The 20,400-nt window shown below is 36.6% G+C and overlaps 1 protein-coding gene across 12 annotated transcripts in view; it reads left to right on the forward strand.

Moving 5' to 3' along the window:
* The first annotated feature begins 249 nt into the window (after positions 1 to 249).
* Positions 250 to 20,400, forward strand: part of CLIP1 (CAP-Gly domain containing linker protein 1) — a 59,314-nt gene continuing 39,163 nt past the window's right edge. For 11 of the 12 annotated variants that reach the window (XM_033008184.2, XM_033008185.2, XM_033008186.2 and 8 more), the window contains exons 1-6: positions 250 to 445; positions 923 to 1,494; positions 14,445 to 14,569; positions 15,648 to 15,864; positions 19,058 to 19,255; positions 19,632 to 19,735. In XM_033008184.2, the coding sequence (XP_032864075.2) occupies positions 352 to 445; positions 923 to 1,494; positions 14,445 to 14,569; positions 15,648 to 15,864; positions 19,058 to 19,255; positions 19,632 to 19,735 (1,310 nt within the window). In that variant the 5' untranslated portion in view covers positions 250 to 351. The remainder of the gene's footprint in view (positions 446 to 922; positions 1,495 to 14,444; positions 14,570 to 15,647; positions 15,865 to 19,057; positions 19,256 to 19,631; positions 19,736 to 20,400) is intronic. The other variant, XM_033008187.2, reaches the window with a different exon arrangement.

The following is a 20,400-nucleotide window of genomic DNA, read 5'->3' on the forward strand; positions in this document are numbered from 1 at the left end:
GGATGAATATAGCAACATTCAGTGAAGTGAGTTATGTTGATGTTTTAGGTTCAGACTTGGTGTCTTTTTATAGGAAATGGCCTTCAAAAGACGAAGGGTTGGAAATGTTATCCTGGGAAATGCTTCTGGTTGTTATTGTAAAGCATCTTTTATCATGCAATTCATACATAGGCTATGTGTATATATAGAAATTTCTTCTGCAGGAGTTAATACTGATTTTTGTTTCATGTCTGATATTTTTATATACAGGTTTATTCCAGAGTTGGAAAAACTCAAATAATACATTTTATCCATGTTTGGAAAAAGATAGTTTCTACAAACAAGGAGGATTAACATTGGTATTTCAAAAAGATGAGTATGTTAAAACCGAGTGGACTTAAAGCTCCTTCAAAGACCATCAAGCATGGGAGTACACTGCTGAAAACACCTGCATCAGTTGTAGCTGGTAAGGACTATTTAAGTAACTTTTCCCTTATTCATCTTCTAACAAAAAGTACCTTGAAAGCTATGGGTGTATACTATTTTTACTATTTGCACCAAGGTATTTTTCGTTGTATTTCTGATCTAGCAAAAATTACGTGTATTACATGCAAAAAATCTGAAATTACTAATTGGATGCAATCAAGCAGTTTTCATTGGAAAAAACTTGTCGCAATGAAAATGATTGGGTAGTTTTTGAGGTAAAACTTGCAACATTTACAAGAGTTTTACCAAAATCTACATTAAATTTATTCAGTGTCTCTGTCCTCAGATTTTGAATTATTGTATTTCAGATATTACAATGTTGTCATAAATAGGAGAATTTGGAATGTGCTCTTCCTTTTAGAAATCATGCTTTTCCAAATGCTTGTTACATTAAAACTAAGTAATGATGGTCTCTGGAATATTAGTGTATTTGCTTTCTCATTCTGCTTGATTCCAGCTCCAGCAGAAAAAGCAGCTTCCAGTGAAAAGGCCTCAAGTACAACCACTGCAGATGCATGTGAAGAGTTTGTGGATGATTTCAGAGTTGGGGAGCGTGTTTGGGTCAATGGTAATAAACCTGGCTTTATTCAGTTCCTTGGTGAAACACAGTTTGCTCCAGGACAGTGGGCAGGGATTGTTCTAGATGAACCAATTGGAAAGAATGATGGCTCTGTGGCTGGAGTTCGCTATTTCCAGTGTGAACCCTTGAGGGGAATATTTACAAGACCATCAAAATTGACAAGAAAAGTGCTGACAGAAGATGAAGCCAACGGTACACAGACAGCTCATGCTTCTAGAGCTACTTCACCAACTTCCACATCAGCTGCTAGTATGGTGTCTTCATCTGCCGCTGCACTTCCCCCTTCAGGAATTCCACAAAAAACTTCACCACTTGCTGCTAAGGAACATTCAACTCCTTCTCAGATTAGCAATCTTTCAAAAACTGCAAGTGAATCTGTATCAAATCTCTCTGAAGCTGGATCACTAAAGAAAGGAGAAAGGGAGCTCAAAATTGGAGATCGAGTTCTGGTAAGATTACTCTGCAGCCTCTGTGTCTGCTTTTGATTGATCAATAAATTGTAACTTCTGCTAATATTCAAAACTTTTCTACTGTTTCCTTGGTCAAATGTAAATTTACGCTCAAGCTTTCTTTTCATTGAGTGTCTTCTGTAGACAAGCTCTTCGCATGCAGTTTTGCATACTGTAGGAAAATCTTTGCATTACCAAGATAAAATGGTTTATTTGGCAGTTTTTAATCTATTATGTTTTGCCAGTGTTTAAAAAAGACATTCCATCTTTAACAACATATTTATAGCTTATGTTTCCATAACTTCAAGAACTACAGTCGTGCTAGATAAAAACTAAGCTTGTGAAATCTCCATGCCCTATTCAGGCCCATGTCTTTAGAAAGCTAACAGTTCAATAATTGATTGTTCCCCTGAGTAGTGATAGGCAGCAACAGAAGTAGTCACATAATGCCACTGATCACCCAGGAATTACGTATTCTGTTGGTGATGTGCCATGTTACTTGGCTGCCCTTCCTAAATTCAGAACCATAAATGTTTCTGCTGATGTATCATTTCACCCTTTTAAAAGGGAGTTAAGTTTTGTTAGTTTAAACATTTTTTAAAAAAATAATGATGTTGTATAGCTTTTATATTTGGATCCATGTAATACAACATGGGGCATTTTTGATAACTGATTTGACATACACCCACTGAAAAAAGTGGGAAACTTTGCCTTGGAACACTAGCCTTTGCTTGAAAAGGCAGTAGAAAGCTGGTAATACATTGTTTATATTGTATTATTTACTTAAAGGTGATGCATGTAGCCTTCAAATATAATCAGAATAATATTTGTATGTCTACCAGATCTACTATCACTGTAACAGAGATCTGATTTTAGATTTGAATTACTTGCATGTGCTATTAAGCTGAAGAATTGTCTTACTGTTGTTTTGGTACAATCTCCTTTTATTTAAAATATAATTTTCAAAATTTCCATTAGGTAAGAACAAGGACAGGATCAAATGCCCTGACATACAAGGCATTTCTGGGGTTACCATAAGAATCTTGTGTAGAAAAAAATCTTATGGATTTTATTGTTTGTCCTTCTCTGCCCCACCAGATAATGATTCTGCAGTGAAGTTTTTAATATTTAATATTTTTATATTTAATGTTTGTTTTTTAAGGAAGGATTTGACTCCTTTTTCTCTGTAAAGAGAGCTTAAAACACAGGGCCAAGTTGTGGAAAGTGTGAAGGAGACTAAAGTAAAGTGAGGGCAGGATTGGGCTGAGATGTTATTTCTTGGAGTGGCAATGGAAACAAAGATTTACCGTTTATCCCTAGCTATTTCTGTCAGAGACTAGAGCCCTGTCCTCCTCCAATCAGTGTTGGTTTTTTAACCGCTTGTTTGCCTTTTTGTCAAGGATCTTTGTGAGGTCTTCTGGGATGTCCTGTTTGTGCGGGAAAATTCTCTGATGCGTATGAAGTCATCACTCTAACTTTCCTGTATCTTGTTAGTGTAAATTATAGAAGCAGCATATCCTAACTGCCACAGTTTTATAGTAATAAGGTCCCAAATTCTGTTAAGCGGAACAGGTCAAACTTAGTATTTCATCCTTCCTACTTCGTCTGTTTGCCTTAAGTCTTCCTGTTGAATCATCAAATTGTAGTTTGAGGTTTTGGTGCTATTCCTAGCACAGTGTGTCAGTGATGCGTATCTGTAATTTATATGCTAGTATAAGACAGTGTATGCATAGGAGTATGAATGTTAAATGGACACAATTCTTGTTTGCTGGATTTTAACACTTTTGGGTCCTGTGCTAATTTTTTTTGTGGGGGATCCAAGGCTCTGCTGATGTCATGTCTGATAATAATTCAGATGTTAATACCTTAAATCACCAGGTTAGTGCAAATAATAGTAAACTTAGTTGAATAATCTAATCATCTGGTTTTTGGTTGTTTTTTTTCTCTGCCACTGAACTTCTGTCCAGCACAATGGACTGTAGAATTGAACTGGTACTGAGTAATTGCTGGAAACTGTCCTCAGAGCCTACAGCTAGCACTGGTTGTTGGGAAAGACCTTCCTGTCAGTTAAGTAGCTTGTCTTGCCATTCCACCTCCATCAAAGGTACAAATGCAACTGGACTGCTCCATGTCACTTGATTTTTATTTATACTGACAGCAGTAACTTTTCTGTAATATGTTATGCTAGAGGATGAGAGGCTTGATGGAATTCCTAAATCCCACCCCAGCACAGAATTTTCCCTCTAAGTGTCAATGTACCATCATAGGGCTGAGATATGCCCTGGGCTGACTGTACCATTGCTGAACTCTAGCAAGTAATTGCTTCCCACGTTCATCAGTTCTTGCAGCTTGGACTGACTGCTACTGAATACTTTGTGAAGGTTCTTAGTAATAGCAATGCCCTGATGATTATGGAGTTATGGGGAAAACAACTGCTGAGAATTGCATCTTGAAAACGGTGAGCCTCCGGCGGTGTAGAATTGCAGTTCAGCAGAACAATGAATTCATGATAGACAAAAGCTCATTTGGGAGTCTTATTAAAATACTTAACTGGAAAAATATGTCCTTAAGGGCAAATTCATACATGGCTAAGACATAGCTCATCAGCTAAGATTACATTCCAGAATGGACTTCAGATGTGGCTCAACTTTGTTGATCTTAGTGTGTGATCTTAGGGTGTGGACTATTACACTGGAGTTATTTCAATCTGTTAAGTTTTTTCCTCTAACTTTGATTTTACTTTGATTTTAAAATGTACTTAACAGGAGTTACCTTGAATTGATCTCTTCAATATTTTGGGCGGGGAGTCGGGCAAGTGGCTGATTTTGCATGATACCTTCAACAAAAAAGGCAAAATCATATAGCTATTTTTCTGCCCAGTCTGGGTTATCAAGAAACAAGAGACCATTCTCACAACTGTTCAAATGCCAGAGAAATGCATTTACCAGTTCACATCTCAACTCAGCTTCTTTTTTGCATTACAGAAATGTAAACTTGACACAAGTTTGTTGAACCTGAAATGTTGCGTTCAAAGTATTTCAGGCTTGACAAACTGACATTTCCCAACAGCTAAGTTTTGCTGGAACATTTTTCAGTTCCTACTGAGATGCTACTACTATTCCTCTGCATGAAAAGAAGCTGTCAGCTCTTCACAGTTGCTTTTGCATTCTGTTGCTGCAAAATACTGCATCAGATTTTCATAGCCAGTGGTGTTGGGGTGAGGTAGTTTGATTAAAGACTGTATGTGCAAAGAAATCTGGAAGAGATGACTAAAGCTCTAGTGCATGGTCTGTATTGTTTTGTGTTGATAGAAAATATGTCTTAAGCTTACTTCCTTATTCCTTTGATCTCTAGTTGTTTCACCAGTCTTCTGTGAACTTAAACTTAGAATTGCCTAATGCTACATGGTCCCGTGGGTAGAGTCCCTCTAAGCTTCTATGGGAGAACTGATTTATTTTAAAAATATATAGCTTTAGTAATAAAGGAAGATTCCAATGTACATATCCCTGATTTACTTGGATACGAAGACAGGTGCTCCACAGGATCTTTCCTTAATTCAGATAGCATTAGAGAGAAGAGTGGTTACATACAAACTACGCGTTTGGGACACTTACTCAGTTGCTTATCAGAGAAAAGCAATTCCACTGCAAAAACCAAGTAGAGTTGTGAGGCAATTGCTTATATATTCTCAAATGCAGGCATACTTAGAGTATCTCATGTGAAGCTGTGCTGAACAATGCAATTGATGTGGAGATGAAAAGATGCAAAAGCAAGCAGGCTTGGTTTCTCAGGGGGCAGAAAACATCTTCGAAAATACCTTGTATATATTAAAAAAAAAATTTAATATCAAAACAGACAGACAGTGCTTCAAAGTGTGATATGTCAGCTGAATTGTGTTCCTGTGGATGATTGCAAAAAATACTTGTAGATTTGCAGCAAGTCACCTACAACTTTTTTTTTTTTTTTTTCCCTCAATTTGAAGAAGACATTTTCCAGGCCATTAAATCAAATTGTAAACATCAGAAAAATAGCTTGTGGTAGATATGAATGTCCATAAGGGAGATTGTGAAGAAATTCATTGTCCTGTTTTCTTATAAGTTCTCTTTTTGAGATTCTGGAGGAGTCAAAGCAAATCAAAAGCCAATCAAACTAAGTGAAGTGAATACAAGGTGCTTAAAGTATTATACTCCAAAATGGATATTCCAGTGCAAAAGCAGAGGTCCTTTAGATTTGTAGTTTATTCCCCCTCAAAGACAATTAGGTTAAAACTGCATTCAAGCCCTCTACTGTCTTGGAAATCTCTGATAAGAAGTCTGTTTCCCTCAAATCCTGGTATATCTGAGCCATATTCAGCAAGCATGTACCGAACTGCCTGGTTGATTTGATGCTGAGCAGTAATTTTCTTTTCACTGACAAGTATTTGGAAATACTTCATGTTAACATGTAGAAATGTTGAAAATATAGGGAGATAAAGTACACATTTAAAAGAATTGTGGTTTCTGATATGTAATGCCTCATTGTTCAGCTTTTCATTTGTTGCATCGATGTATAACTTTTACTGGAAAAAAATTAATATTGTGAATCCAAATAAAAAGTTATTAATGCAAAATGTAATTCAAATAGCTCTATATTAACCATCATTTCTGTTCTTAACATCTGAAGTATGTTCTGGAATCTGGATATGATTTAGTTGTTAGAGAGAGGACATTAGCTCTGGGCAGCCTGATCTCATATTTGGGGATTGCTGTAAAGTAGGAAGTGTTGATGTGGAAATCTGCATTTTCTTCATTGCACTCATCCTGCCTTTCATGTTTCCTGTGTTCATGTCAGAATGCAAGGTCTTTAACACAACTGTAGTTGATTTGCTTGCTAAAAATTAGGCTACAGCATCAGCATTTTGAACCTAGTATGAGTAAGAATTCCTATGCAAAAAGTGGTCCCTTCTTGTACCAGTGGAAGTGTCACTAGGTACGAAACCAGATGGGGAAAGAATAGCTGAAAATTAATGTAGAAAACAAATTACTTTCAGGCTAAGCCAGTTTTTGTTTTCTGTTTCAGTTACAGCCAGAGAACTTGTTTGCCCTGGTATTGCAAACGCTTATGATTTCTTAAGAGCCCAATGCAAAGTTGATTTAAAAAACAAACAAGCAACTCCCCCCCCCCCCCCCCCCCCCCCCCCCCCCCGAACTAATCAACCTAACAAACCTAAGTTGTTGAAATAAAAGGGAGAAACCTCTTTGTGTGACAACTGTTGCACCTACCAAAGGTTGAAGCAGCTTTGAGAGCATCTTAGGCTTTTTTCTGGAGGGACCAGATGCTGTATTTTAATAAATAAGTAAAAATCTTATCAACCTAAGGGGCCTTAGCCTTCTCAAGGGATTAAGGTTTTTTCATTCATTTAACCGGTTACAGCTTCATCATGGTCTGCCAAATCTGATGCTTCTGGAGCTGAGCTCTAAAGCTGTAACTTGAGCCAGTGTCCATATGTTCACAAAAGGTTACAAACTAGATTTACAGGCATATGCTGATGTGGCCTTTTTGCAAAGTTATTCTCTATGCATGAGTAACATTTAATTACTTACTATTGCCTGTTTTACACTGTTCACTGAAAGTTATTTCTTGTTTTGTTATTTCTTACTAAGTTATTCAGTGAGGTAATAGGCAGAAAGTGATAGAAGATTATTGTCAGATTTGTTTCCACCCATGTAACCTATCTTCAAGTAAACATGACGTAAATCTGTCAACTGATTAAATTCCAGGACTCTCAAAAGCAATGAAGGGAAAGAGAAACCTCACATGTAGAGAGAAGTTTCTCCCTTTAGAAATAATCCTGCAGTGTCCATGTGGTATTTTTAAGCTTCCCACTTTCCAGTTTCTATAACATTCTGGATAGAAAATGCACTTCTAAGTTTTGTCTGTTTAAAAATTCTATAATAGTCAGTATTTAACTGTTAGAAAAAAAATATTCATTGACATTTTTCCAGTTAAATCAATGCAAAAATATCTTGGCACAATGCATACAAATATAGAAAAGGAAGAAAAATTTGGAAGTTGAGAACATGCGATTGTATGTGCTCGACTGGGCTGTTCCCTCCCGAGCCTCATTTATTGTGACTCAGTTTATTGTGTATCTCAGTGCTTAACTGCTCAATCATGTTTTTGCTTTATCCTTAAGCTGAGTTGACTGCAAGGTATTTTGATGGCTTTGTCATGTTAAGTCAAGGATGAAAGTAATTCTTATATATGTATGTATATTTAGACATAGTATTTTGGATACTGTAAAGTATAGTGTAGATTAGTTTGCGAGGTAGTTGCCGCAGCATGAAATATATGTATGAAAATACAGATGAAGAATAGAAGGTATCCAAAGGCTTTGTTTGTAATTCATTATCGTGGTGATTTTCTCTGTGCAAACTATGGCTTTCTTTTAATGTTACAATTAAGCATTTTTCAGGACCTATTGTTACCTACTTGCTCACAGTTAAATAAGATGTTAAATTTGTGTTGTTGCAGCAACCTGTGAGTTGTGTCTAACTGTGAGTCATTTTGTTTTGGCAACTCCTTATTTAACTTAAAGTTGTCTGTGAGTTCCTGGGATATAATGGCAGCAATAGGTGACTTTTCCACATGCTTTGTTAATAGTTTGTTTGTACAAGACTGGTATTTTACTTTCTATTTTTTTTTGGGTGTTTGTGGACTCCCTGTCTGCCTTCCCTCCCCCGCCTTCCCAAGGGGAGTAATATGCAGGAACATATTGTCCTTCCTTATTCTAACACAGGATGGGCAAAAGAACAATTTATTTATTTATTTCAGTTGTTGCCTTTGATTTTTTTTTTGTGGTGGCAAATTCACATGTGGTTTTCATAGTATGGAATTGCTGTTAGTTTTTTGTATGGTTTCCTTTGTGACTGAATGAATTGATTGAATGAATTGAACTTCAATGGCACATCATTTTTAGTTTTTTAACTGTTTTTTTCTGGAAATGAAGGGTTGTGTGATAGCACTGTGTCTGTGTGTCTTGTCACACATTAGCTCTTTTGCCCTCTTTGGCCTTGCTTTTGAACTTGCTAGTCAAATGCAACCAAATTAGGTAGAAATGTAGAGGTTTCAAAGATAAGTTCTTACAAGTTTCATGGAAACAGCCCAATAGAAGGTGGAGAATCTAACCACCAATTTTGGAAAAGCTGCAATTTGTCGTCACAGATTTTTGTACATCAGAGAATCCACGTGATCTTGTCTAAACACTGTTCCCATCAACAGAAATAGTACTCATTCTTGCATTTTTATATAGGAAAGTCACTCAACCATAATATCCAATGCCACAGGACAACTGACAACATTAATCCTGTTACAGAATTGCTGGTTAGAAAAATCTTAATTAGAGAGGCCAGTTTAGAGTTTAGTGGATACACTAGCACTCTTCCAGCCGTGCTTTGGTCAAGTGTAGGATGTTATGCAGATATTTCTGAAAGGAAGTAAGATAATCTGAAGCTAGTGGGGTGCTGACCATGCTTTTGGTTAGTACTCAGATACTCTGCATAGTTACATCCTTGTTTGAAAAGCCCATTGGAAACATTGGTGAGAATTCAGAACACAGCTGCAAAATGACTCAAGCAAGAGAAAGTATCTTGCAATAAAAGATTTGAAGAACTCAATCTATTTAATTTATGAAGAGAAAAATGGAGGTGTCTTGCTTAAAGCACCTGTGTTCCTGCATGGTGAATGCCAGTTGCTGAAGAGCTCTGTAATTTCCAAATAAAAGCATAATGAGAATCAGTGGCTAGAAGCCACAGTCAAATTTGTTTTATTTCAAATTTAAATATGTTTCTAACAATGGAGTGATTAACTGTGAAAATAGACTGTCAGTGGAAGCTGTTTTCTGATGGATATCAGCTCTGATCTAAAAGCATCAACACATACAGCTTAGCTCAGTACAATTACAGGGTTAATTACAGATGTAACTGGGTGAAATGCAAAGACCTGTTTCAGGAGAGCCAAAGGAGATGATCTGATGGTTCCCTCTGGCCTTGAATAGGTGAACAAATCAATTAAATAACAATTGCATTTGCCATCAGGAAACGGTTCCTCTAAATTTTGAGGAACAAGAAGATTTTGATTAGTAGGTCCCAGGATTTTCAAAGGTGGTGTTTGCTTGTCTGGATGTTTTTTGCCTTTTCAAGTGTTGCATATTATGGATGCTATGATTTCAGTGGTTCTGAATATGTCCAGCCTGTGTGACAAACACAGAAATATCCAAGTGATGCTTTTCAGGAGTCACCATAAATAAGTACTCAGGCAGAATGGGAGACAGAGCATTTTTATTCACCTTTTAATTCTGCTCAGCTGGTCTGAGTAAATGATATTGTTATACTGACAAAGTTTCAGACAGTGGCTCTCCTCTTTACAAAGAGATCTGTATTTTTCAATGAATACTGTTTAAATAGCAGTCTCATTTTTTAGACCATCTCTTTTTTTTTTCCTGTATTACACTGGTTTATTTGTTTCCTACTTCTACTTATCTTTGGAAATGTGGCTCCACGAAGGTTCTCACAGTTTGATGTGCTCATCCCGATGTGCTTTCATCGGGAAGTTTTTAAATGCTTCAGGTTTACAAACCTATTTTGCTATTTAACTTTACATTGCAGCAAATTAATCTAAACTTAGTTATAATTTGATAAATGGAATTTAATTACTTTTCCTATGTATTTGACATAACACTAGTGAATTCCAAGCAGATTTTCTCACCCCACAATGACCTGTAGCCTAACCTAGATTCTCTGGCATATTCTTGCTTTATATCTTACAGTTTGACCATACTGAGTGTGGTAACGGACTAAAAAAAAGGTCTGGCAGTTCTTTTCTCTGATCTATTATTTAGTGACCTGCCTTAGCATGAATGAAGGTCATGGAAAACTGTCTCCATGGTAGTGATGCCCCATTTTTCCATATAACTTTTAGAAACTTTTAAATAAATTTGTCTTCCTATTTCTTTTAGAAACTGGGCTCTTTTTTTTTTTTTTTTTAAGTCCTTCATGCACTACTGGGAAGTAGATCTGATGGCAAATGCAACTAGGTTTTTGGTTGTTTTTTTTTTTACAGTTTTTGTTCCAATTATTGTAATTAAAATTGTTAATAATTTTTCTGTCATAAATACTATAATTCTGTAAGTACAATTCTTTTTTCATATTGGTATATACTGTGTAGTTTAATCATATCTTAATCTTTTTCCCCTTTAGATCAGTAAGTGTAATTCTATATATGTACAGCAACTTATGTGCTTGAAAAGCCTTTACCATACTGTATTGTACAGTAAGCACCTCACATGGTACTACCAAGGGAATAAGTGATTATTTTCTTAAATGCTTTCAAGGTAGGTTTGTTGTCACACAGGGAGTACTTAATTGCAGCTGGAGATAAATACATTATTTGAGGCAGATGGCTGTGAATTATTGGAAGTCTTCAGTAGATTCAGGCTTTAGAGGGCAATGCTGACCCTGTCTTTAAACCTGAAGTTTTGCTTAAAACTGAGCAAAACTATGTATCTAGAGCTTTTTTGATTGTATGAGCACTTTACTGCTACAGTGTACCCTGATTCATACTATCAGTAAGGATGCACAGTTCAACATTTCCAAAAATGTAGTAGCCAGTTATTTGGAGAAGCTTCACTACGTTTGGAAAAAAAAAAATCTTTGGCATTCTTCCTTGCATCTTGTTTTAAAATAACCCTGGTACCATGGTTACAAGACTAGTCACATTGCTGTTTCTCCTGGGGATCTCATGTTGTGCATCCCCTTATGTTCTGGGGATATGAATTCCTCCATTTGGTCGCTCCCGCCGGGCCTCGGGTTGCAGTCCCGGGCACATCCATTGCGGTTGCTGTGGCAGGTCCAACGGGTGCTGGTCATTGCCAAAGCTTTCCTTCCAGATTGTCGCACAGTTTGTGAATTGAATGCACTGTCTGCAAAATAAATGGCATACGTTTTTTACCTAAATGTGGAAGATGAGCAGGGCCTGGGTATGAAACAAAAAGGAATGAATATTCTGCACCCAAGTTTAATTTTTATTATCCTGGAGCTGGCATTAATTACCTAGTGGTTTATTTACAGTTTGAGTTGGAGGGAACAGATTGCAACAGTTCTTCCTGTCTCTGGGAGTCACTGCTTGCAGTTACCCTTTTCCACTACCATGCTTCAGATAGCTCTTAACTTGCTTACCCCTTACCTTCCTATGGAAAGGTGTTTGTGTGCGTGTGTGCTTTGGTAATTGATTTATGTTGTTTATTTGAGGAAAAAAAAAAAAAAAACCAACAAAAAAAAACCAAACACACACAAACAAAACAAAACAAAAACAACCAAAACCCCCAAATACAGAACAACCGTCCACCACCACTCTACAAAACTGCAGTAAAATTCCTTGGCCTGGCTAAAGAGTTCTCTAGAAGTCTTTGAGGAATCCCTCTGTGCAACTGCAAACCTGACTATTGTCTTTGAAGGGATGCTCCTTATCTAGGCTATTGTTCTAGCTTTCCTGTCTAATTTCTTTAATGGGTTTTTTACAGACTCTTTTGATTTAACTCTGTTTATTCAGGCAGACAACAATACAAAATTAAGTAGGGAAAGAGTACACAGAGAACTAACCAGTTTTTTACCCGGAGATGTCTTCCAAATTTATCTGTAAAGAAAAAAACAACCAACCAACCAAAAACAACGAACAACACCCAAACTTACTAGAAAATGTATAAGGAGAAGGACAATTTGGAAGACCAATTATGGACTGCTAGCACATACAGGTGTATGTTTTTCTATCATACTCCTCAGTTAAATTTTATTTTTCTATTTCTACTTACACTAATGGTATTTATCCTTTAGAACTAAAGTAGGTTATGTCTGAGGGTGAATAACGTGTTGACTTAGGGGATAGTTCTCCCCAGGAAATACTTCTAGCAAATGTTATATATTCCCTATTCACCACTGTGCCAGAGATCTGCATTCCATGTGACTTTTTTGGCTGGTTACAATCCTTTTTTTGAAGACAGTACTTGTGCTTGTTTTTTGAGAGGGGAAGTTTGTCTGTTCTCTGCCAAGAACACCAAACACCAAATACCAAACGTTCTACTAGTTACTATATTAGGCTGAGTCATGATAACTGTAAACTTTGTGTATTTTTATTCCACTAAGAGCAATAATTTGCCACTTAAAGCAACATATAAAGTTGATCTGCAGATTAAACATTTCAAGACTGACTCTAATGAGAGAGGAGAAGGGGACTGTCACCTTAAATATGGGCAAAAGCTTTATCATTTTAGTAATATCAAAAAGAGTTAATTACTCTTCCCTGGTTTTCTGAGGTTTGTGTGGATTAGGATGTTTTTTTTTCTCATCAGCTGAAACCTTGCATTGCTAACAGAGCTGTCGGCTCTGGGCAGTAGATGAGTCAGAAGCTAGAGCACAAACGTGTGTGGCAGCTACAGTGCACTAACTTCATACTTTGTGGACACTTAATGCTTTCATGCAAGATAATGCCCTCCATTCCTAGATTCCTCACAGTTAACCTCTTGTGGGAACACTTACCAAATGTATTAATATGAATTATCTAGTGTACTGTAATCATGCACCTTAATTTATGGCACAAGAAACTTGTTGTTCTCTAGTTATCCTGGGAAGTTCCCCTCAAGAAATAGAATGTCTAATGTAGAAATTATACGAAATCCTAATTTACTTTTTAGTATGTAAAAAAGAAAATTACAGTCTTTGTGTTAGCAGGTTATATCCAAGTCTTCTGTCAAGGCTACAAAATATTCTTCGCTGTATAATGTGTACTGAAAAACAGGTGGAAAAAAAAAAAAACCAATGGCCCTGAAAATGTCTGTGTTGAATTCAGTGAATCTCTTGAAGAGACTTTAATTAACATTTGCTTGCTTTCATAATGCTAGATTCAGGCTGAACAGATTTTCACACAAATAGGGCACAATGTATCGTCATTCTGACCTGCAAGAATCCTGCAGATCTGGCTTGTGGCCCTTCTTGGCAAGTGTCAGCCACACTCAACAGCTTTTGCGTCTCCACTTAATTTAATTCTTCCCTCCCCTGGGTATTATGAAAAGCTGTATCTTGCAGACATTGCAAGTAATTGGAATGGCTGTCAATATTTAATATGACAAGTTTGAAAACAACTGATTTCTAGTCTTCTTCCATTTAGCAGTATTTCCTTGTGGGGGTTTGTTGTTTTGTTCTGTGGTTTTTGAAGTGCAGAAAAGATAAAGAACATGATTCTCCCTACCCCAAGAATTCAAATAACTGTTTGCAAAGTGCTGTGCATCCTGCTTTATAACAGTTCTTTTAAATGCAAGAGGGCTGTACTATGTAGTTTATGTGAACTATTCCTTAAAGAAAATATGAAAAATGTTTTTCTTTTTTATTTTTCCTCACAGAATTAGAATAAGAAATAAGCAGTTTTTAGAAATCCTCATTTGCTGATAGAAATTTGTGTGAAACTGTAGTACAAATCTACTGCATTCAGTACACTGGTTATACTGAGTTTTGTTAAATGTATGTTTAATCTTATAGCCATATCAAGTCACCTAATAGAGCTGTGGCCTTTAATCATGACAAACTTCCTGAATACCAAATTGGACAGATCGAAATCCTAGGGCAGTGATTTTGGGGTTTTGTTGGTTTGGGGTTTTTTTTGTTTGGTTTTTTTTTTTTTTTTTTTGGTTGGCTGGTTTGGGGTTTGTTTGGGTTTTTTTTTTTTTTTTTCTGTAAACAATTTGGTTGTGAATATCTGTTCAACATTAAAACAAACTCATAGGCAAAAGAATATGCAGCTTGAAGTAAGAACTGGTCACATCATTAATACGCTGTGCAAACATGATTATACTGAAAGCTTTTTCACTCTGGTATTTTAATTTGGAAATGCAGTAAAAGCAGGTGTATGTCTTACTGCTTTAGGTTGGTGGAACAAAAGCAGGAGTTGTGCGTTTCTTGGGAGAAACTGACTTTGCAAAAGGAGAATGGTGTGGAGTAGAACTGGATGAACCTCTGGGAAAGAACGATGGAGCTGTTGCTGGAACAAGGTTCGTTTATCATTAGATAGCAGCTGCCTTAAAAGATTTTGCATCTCTCTATGCTGTTTTGGTTTTTTTAATATCCTATGTGAAAGTTTCTATCAAGGGAGGTAGGTAGGCTGTAAACCTGACTGCTGATGGTGGTGGGGGATCGTTAGACGCTGATTTGAATTTTATGATGCCTACACATCTCTGAAAGTCTGCATCAACCCCACATTCATGGGATTAGTTGATCTCTCCTACTCCCGTGTGAGTTTTATTCATAGACTGGTAATGGAAAACACAATTTCCTGCTTTTTGAAAGTCTGCTTGGTTTCTCAGACTGGAATGAATGCTCTGTTAAGAAAATATCTCTGGGTATCTAATAGCTGAACTTAACGGAAATATTTCTGCATCACAGGAACAGAAAGCTCCTATACCAATATTTGTGTCATTGTAAAGTGTGGGAACAGTATAACTGCTTCCTCCAATAAGTCACACTTAGAAAACATTCATTCACATCACAGTTTAACTTTCTTTCTCATTTGGTATAAGGAACAGTCCTTCAACTCATTAATAAGAGGTTTCACAAGGATTGTGCCACCTTAAGATAAGTAATCACAAATTGAAATTTTAAGTGGCTTTTGTTTATATATAACCAAATATGTATATTCTGTATAATCAAATATGCATACATGTATAGGTATATATATAATAAAACATAAATCTGATTTTTATTTTTCACTCTCTTGCTTACATTTGTTGTTGGCAGCTCAGAGGAATCTGTCAAACAGGAAAGCTACGCATGTTAAACTTTGAATCTGAATGGAATTTTTAGGAAGCAGAGCTCTAGCTCAAGGGTTTACCCTGTTCAATTTCTGAAGTCTGATATAATCGTGCTGTTCCAGTCTCTCAAGATCCCCTGTCCAAATCTAATGTTAAAAAAAAAAATAATTTGCAATTTAATATAGATTAGGCTGTCTCCAGCTTGTTACCCTGTCATACTTTTAAACTAGTGATCTAGAGTTCTTTGTGAAGCCAGACCATGTGTCTGGAAAGGCAGAAGTTAATTTAGTATTCTTGTCTGTCTGCTTTGCTTTTTTTAAAGGTATTTTCAGTGTCAGCCAAAATACGGTTTGTTTGCTCCAGTCCATAAAGTTACGAAGATTGGATTCCCGTCAACAACACCAGCGAAAGCAAAGACAACTGTGCGAAAAGTGGTTGCGACTCCCACAGCCCTGAAGCGTAGTCCAAGTGCATCTTCCCTGAGCTCTCTCAGTTCTGTGGCATCTTCAGTAAGCAGCAAGCCAAGCCGTACAGGACTAGTAAGCTTCTTTTTCTGTTGCATGCTTTACGTTCCCAAGCAGGAATCCACATGGCACTTGCCCGTGGTCTACTTGCCTAAATTGAGAATAGAACAGATCCTGGGCAGAGCACTATATACATTTAATTGTGCTCTTTTTCACTCAAAGCATGCATGAAGGAAGGAAATCTTAGCTAGCCCTGAAGCGTAGCTGAATATTTGAATATTTAAGCTTACACAGTTAATTCAGGCTAACTGGGTTATTGCAATAAGAAAGGGGCTTGTGATGCCAACAAACTGAAAAGGCATTCAGTGTTCTCTGACTGGAATCTCCCTTGTTCATTTTCCTAGCACTACCTCTGTCAAACGGGGTTGTGTTTGCGAATCTGATATGCACTAAAACTTCCATAATTCAAACTTGGTTTATTAAGCAGGAAGCTTCAAATTGTCTAATATGGTTTCTTTTACTGTTAAAGAGATGAGTCAGCTGAGAAATACAGAAGTAGCAGTTGTCAAGTCTTTGCTGACAAGAAGCCTCTTTCTTTTCTTTTAGATTTGTTTTTAATCCTATGAATTCATAAAGGCTAAATGTTGCAAAATACAGTGGCTCAGGTGAATTCTAACACAGTACTAATTCCACCTAATACACTTACTCTGGTTTATTCTTTTCAAGTTACTCTGTTACATAAGTGTCCTAGTCTTGGGTTGCAGCAGTAAAACACATATCTTCTGGGAAAGCTGAATTTTAAACAGTCTGTCTTTCAAGGCAATTAAAAGCATAGAAATAATTGGGTTTTTTCCACAGGCACCCTGGATTTTTACTTTTTGTAATCCAAAGTACATAAATATATCTAGAAAGAGATCACTCTAGCTCCCACTGATCTGGAACCTGTTAGCTGGCATACCGTCCCACTGACCAGCAGGTGTGGAGCAGAGGCAACATACTGTGCTCCTTCAAAACTGAAGCAGAGTACCAGCCAACAGAGGTCAACAGTTGGTCAGGGTAACAGGGTTAATAACTTATCACAAAAAGCATAAGGGATTTTTGTTTGGCACAAACAGTGGGACTTTATTACTGAATCCCTTCTGGAAGTTGCACTTCTAGCTGCAGAGTGCCCCCTAGTTTGAAATCGGAGCATTAATGTGTATGGTGCTACCTCGGGTTCGGGGCAGACTTTGTGAGCTGAGGTTGAGGCATTAATATGGACCTCTAAATTTTATTTGGTATGCTGTGATAGTCTAAGCAGTAAGACAGTACAGTTACACATTGTAAATGTCTACAATATATTTGCTTATTTTTCCTTTGCGTTGTTCCCCAGTGTCTCTGCATGTTTTGGGACATAAAATATAAAGCTTCTGTAATCCATTGTTTCTGGAATTAAAATTCCAGCTTTCTTCCAACACTTTTTCTCAGGCAATGTGAGCATTTGGTTATCATCCAAGTTAAAAGGACTGTCAAAATAATTCTGACACTTCTTTTTTTTTAAGTTAAGCTGCTGAAGAAAGAGGATTTTCTGAAATTGGTTTTGAAACAGCAGACTTTTCTTGCTCCAATTTCTAGGAAAATTGTAACATCTGGAAATTGCTGGGCTCCTACATAGTCTCCTCAATTATTCAGGGATGCTGCTGGTTTTTTGTTGGGTTGTTTTTTTTTTTTTCTGTGTAAGAAAAGCAAATGTCAAAGTAGGTGATCTAATGATTTAAGAGGGCTGCCTGTTGCAAATTGTGTTTATTGCCAAGTCTGAAGGAAGTTGATGTTTCTCTGAAATATTTTGGAATCAGGAATTAAGTCAAGTTTGATTTTAAGATCTAGAATTATTAAAAAGCAATATGTTCTAGAATGAGATAGCTTCTAGAAATGGAGAGGATCTGAAATTAAGCATCAAAGTGGAAGATGGTTTATTCTGTCTCATACCTTTTCAGTCGCTTGATACAGCATTTGCAATGAACTGTATACATATCATTCAAGGCTGGGAGTATGAAAGTTAGAGAGATTGTGTAGCAGTCATAACAGAAGGGGAAGTGTGTTTTTGTGATGACAGCAGAATATGTCTATGCTACACTTTCTGTTGGGGATGTTGTCCAGTGCCACCATTCCAGGCTGTATATGGCATCTGTTCTTTACCATTTTGATCTCTGAAAGGGACATGGAAAAAACATGCTTCTATTCTTGGGCAATATATTGGACAGAGCTAAAGAATAGAATAAATAACAGAAGAGCAAGCCTTTATGTATTGGTTTTTGTTTTAAATAAGGCTTTAACTGAGATGTCATTCTCATTTAATACTTAGACAAATTTCTGAGCTGTTAGGCTTAAAGTCAGTTTTTATAAGCTGTATTGGATTTTTTGGTTCAGTTTTTGCTGTTTTCAAGACTCTTGCTCACTTTTACTACATAATTTCAGTTTATTTACTTTCCCTTCTAGCTCAAAAACTCTTGAGGAAGTAGAAGACAGGGCCATGCTGAATTTTCACTGACACTGGTTCCATTCAGTGGAGCAGAGATCATGCAAGGTCAAGGAAACCCTAAGGTTCATTTTAGCTATAGTTCTCCAGATTGATTCATTTTTATCTATACTCTTTAAGTTTAATCGTTCATATTTTTTTTTCAGAAGCAATTTAATTCCAAGTGATATAAACATATGTTTTAATCAGATACCAATTGTCCTTCTTCACAAGGTTTTAGCTGTAATGCTGGCTTTAGGAGTCAAGATAAATGCATTTCATCCTGGATATTTTATTGCCTTAGTAGAAGTACAAAATGCTAGTTAGGGTTCCAAAAGCTTTTGATAGAGCATTTGGAAATGTCATACTGTTGCTGGTGACCCAAGATGATGACTTGGTAACTAGAGGCACAATGTTTTTAACTTGCTAAAAGGCTGCCTTTCCTTTTTAATGGAAAAAGATGCGTAGAAACATAATGAGCTAGTCTTTGTGTGAGTCTACTAAACACACCTTTGACTGAAGCCTGCCTTCTGTTTTCACTTCAGCCCTTCTGTCTCCTACACACTACCTGCTGATTGCTACAAAGCAGTCTTCCTACATATGTATGGCCATTCTTAAATTCTAGAAAATACAATAATTTAACTGTAAAAGGAGAGGGTAAAGTAGGTCACAGAAAGCATTTGCTTTACTAACCCAATGTTTGTAGAGTCTGGAGATATCCCTTGTTTTCACTTGATACAGAATGATTTTTAACTTACTTACTTTGTGAAGTTGACAGAAACATCCTCCCGGTATGCAAGAAAAATTTCTGGTACCACAGCCCTACAGGAGGCACTGAAGGAGAAGCAGCAACACATTGAACAGCTCCTGGCAGAAAGGGACCTGGAGAGGGCAGAAGTTGCAAAAGCAACCAGTCATGTAGGGGAAATAGAGCAGGAATTAGCACTTGTTCGCGATGGACATGATCGGGTAAGAGTGGTGTTGCTGTTCTTAAAATAGGGGCTTTAAGACAATTGACTTAATTTCCAAAATGGTGTGTTCTTACTGAAAAGATCTGGGAGTAAGAGATGGTGTTCTGAAACTAAACTAGTCCATACCTATGAGATCTTCCTTGTGGGAGCTTTGGCTTGATGAGATAGCAGATCTATTTCATTTAACTAATTTCGGTTGAACTTCTCTACACATCTCAATAAGCGATGGTTTTCTTTTACTATGTGTATATTTGAATATGATAACATTCCTGTGCCTTGGCCCATCACTTTACCAAATTGTGATTACTGAGGTATAGATACATAGCTTGGAAAAGATTTCCAAGATTTTTTTTCCTATTCTTCCTGATTATTAGCATGTACTGGAGATGGAAGCAAAAATGGACCAGCTACGAGCCATGGTGGAGGCTGCTGACAGGGAGAAAGTGGAGCTTCTCAATCAGCTTGAGGAAGAGAAAAGGTAAGCAAAAACTGTCTATGTTAGTAAAAATCTGCTAAAAATAAATTTTGCATTAAAAGCAAATGCTGTGGTGACTTTGAAATATGAGATTTCAAAAATGCAGATATAGATAATTATTGTATAAAATTATATTGCAGTTTCTTAAAATTAATACTAAAAAAGAAACTTTTAAATTCAGGAAGGGAAAGCCAAAGAAAATGTTTTTTTTTTTTTTTTGTTTTTTTTTTTTTTTAAGAAGCTGGAACAGTTGTTTATAGCTGAATTTCATGCAACTCATTCCTATTATTGCTTTCTATCGTGAAGGATTTTGTTCCTACTCATATGAAATTAATGGGTCATGCCTGATCTTGAAATGCTCTTCTTCCACTTCAAAATGAAAATTTTTATAATTTAATTTCCTGACAGTGCTGGATTAAGAATTTACAGTTTAGTTTTCTTGTGAATGATTTACTAACACCAGTCATGTACTTCTAGGTAGGGTCTGTATTCTACAGGAAAATCATCAAAGCCATTAATTTTCATGCCTGGTCTAATTGCCTTTTGAAACCACTTGAAGAAAAGAACTGAGATTACCAAATAGGTAAAGTGAGGTTAGGAAAGGAGATAATCTGATACATTACTGGGACAAGGTTAGGTGAGGAAATAATCTGATAGATTGTTTTCGT

Source organism: Tyto alba, unplaced genomic scaffold (assembly GCF_018691265.1).
Source record: "Tyto alba isolate M040663 unplaced genomic scaffold, T.alba_DEE_v4.0 Super-Scaffold_44, whole genome shotgun sequence".
Taxonomy (NCBI): Eukaryota; Metazoa; Chordata; class Aves; order Strigiformes; family Tytonidae; genus Tyto; species Tyto alba.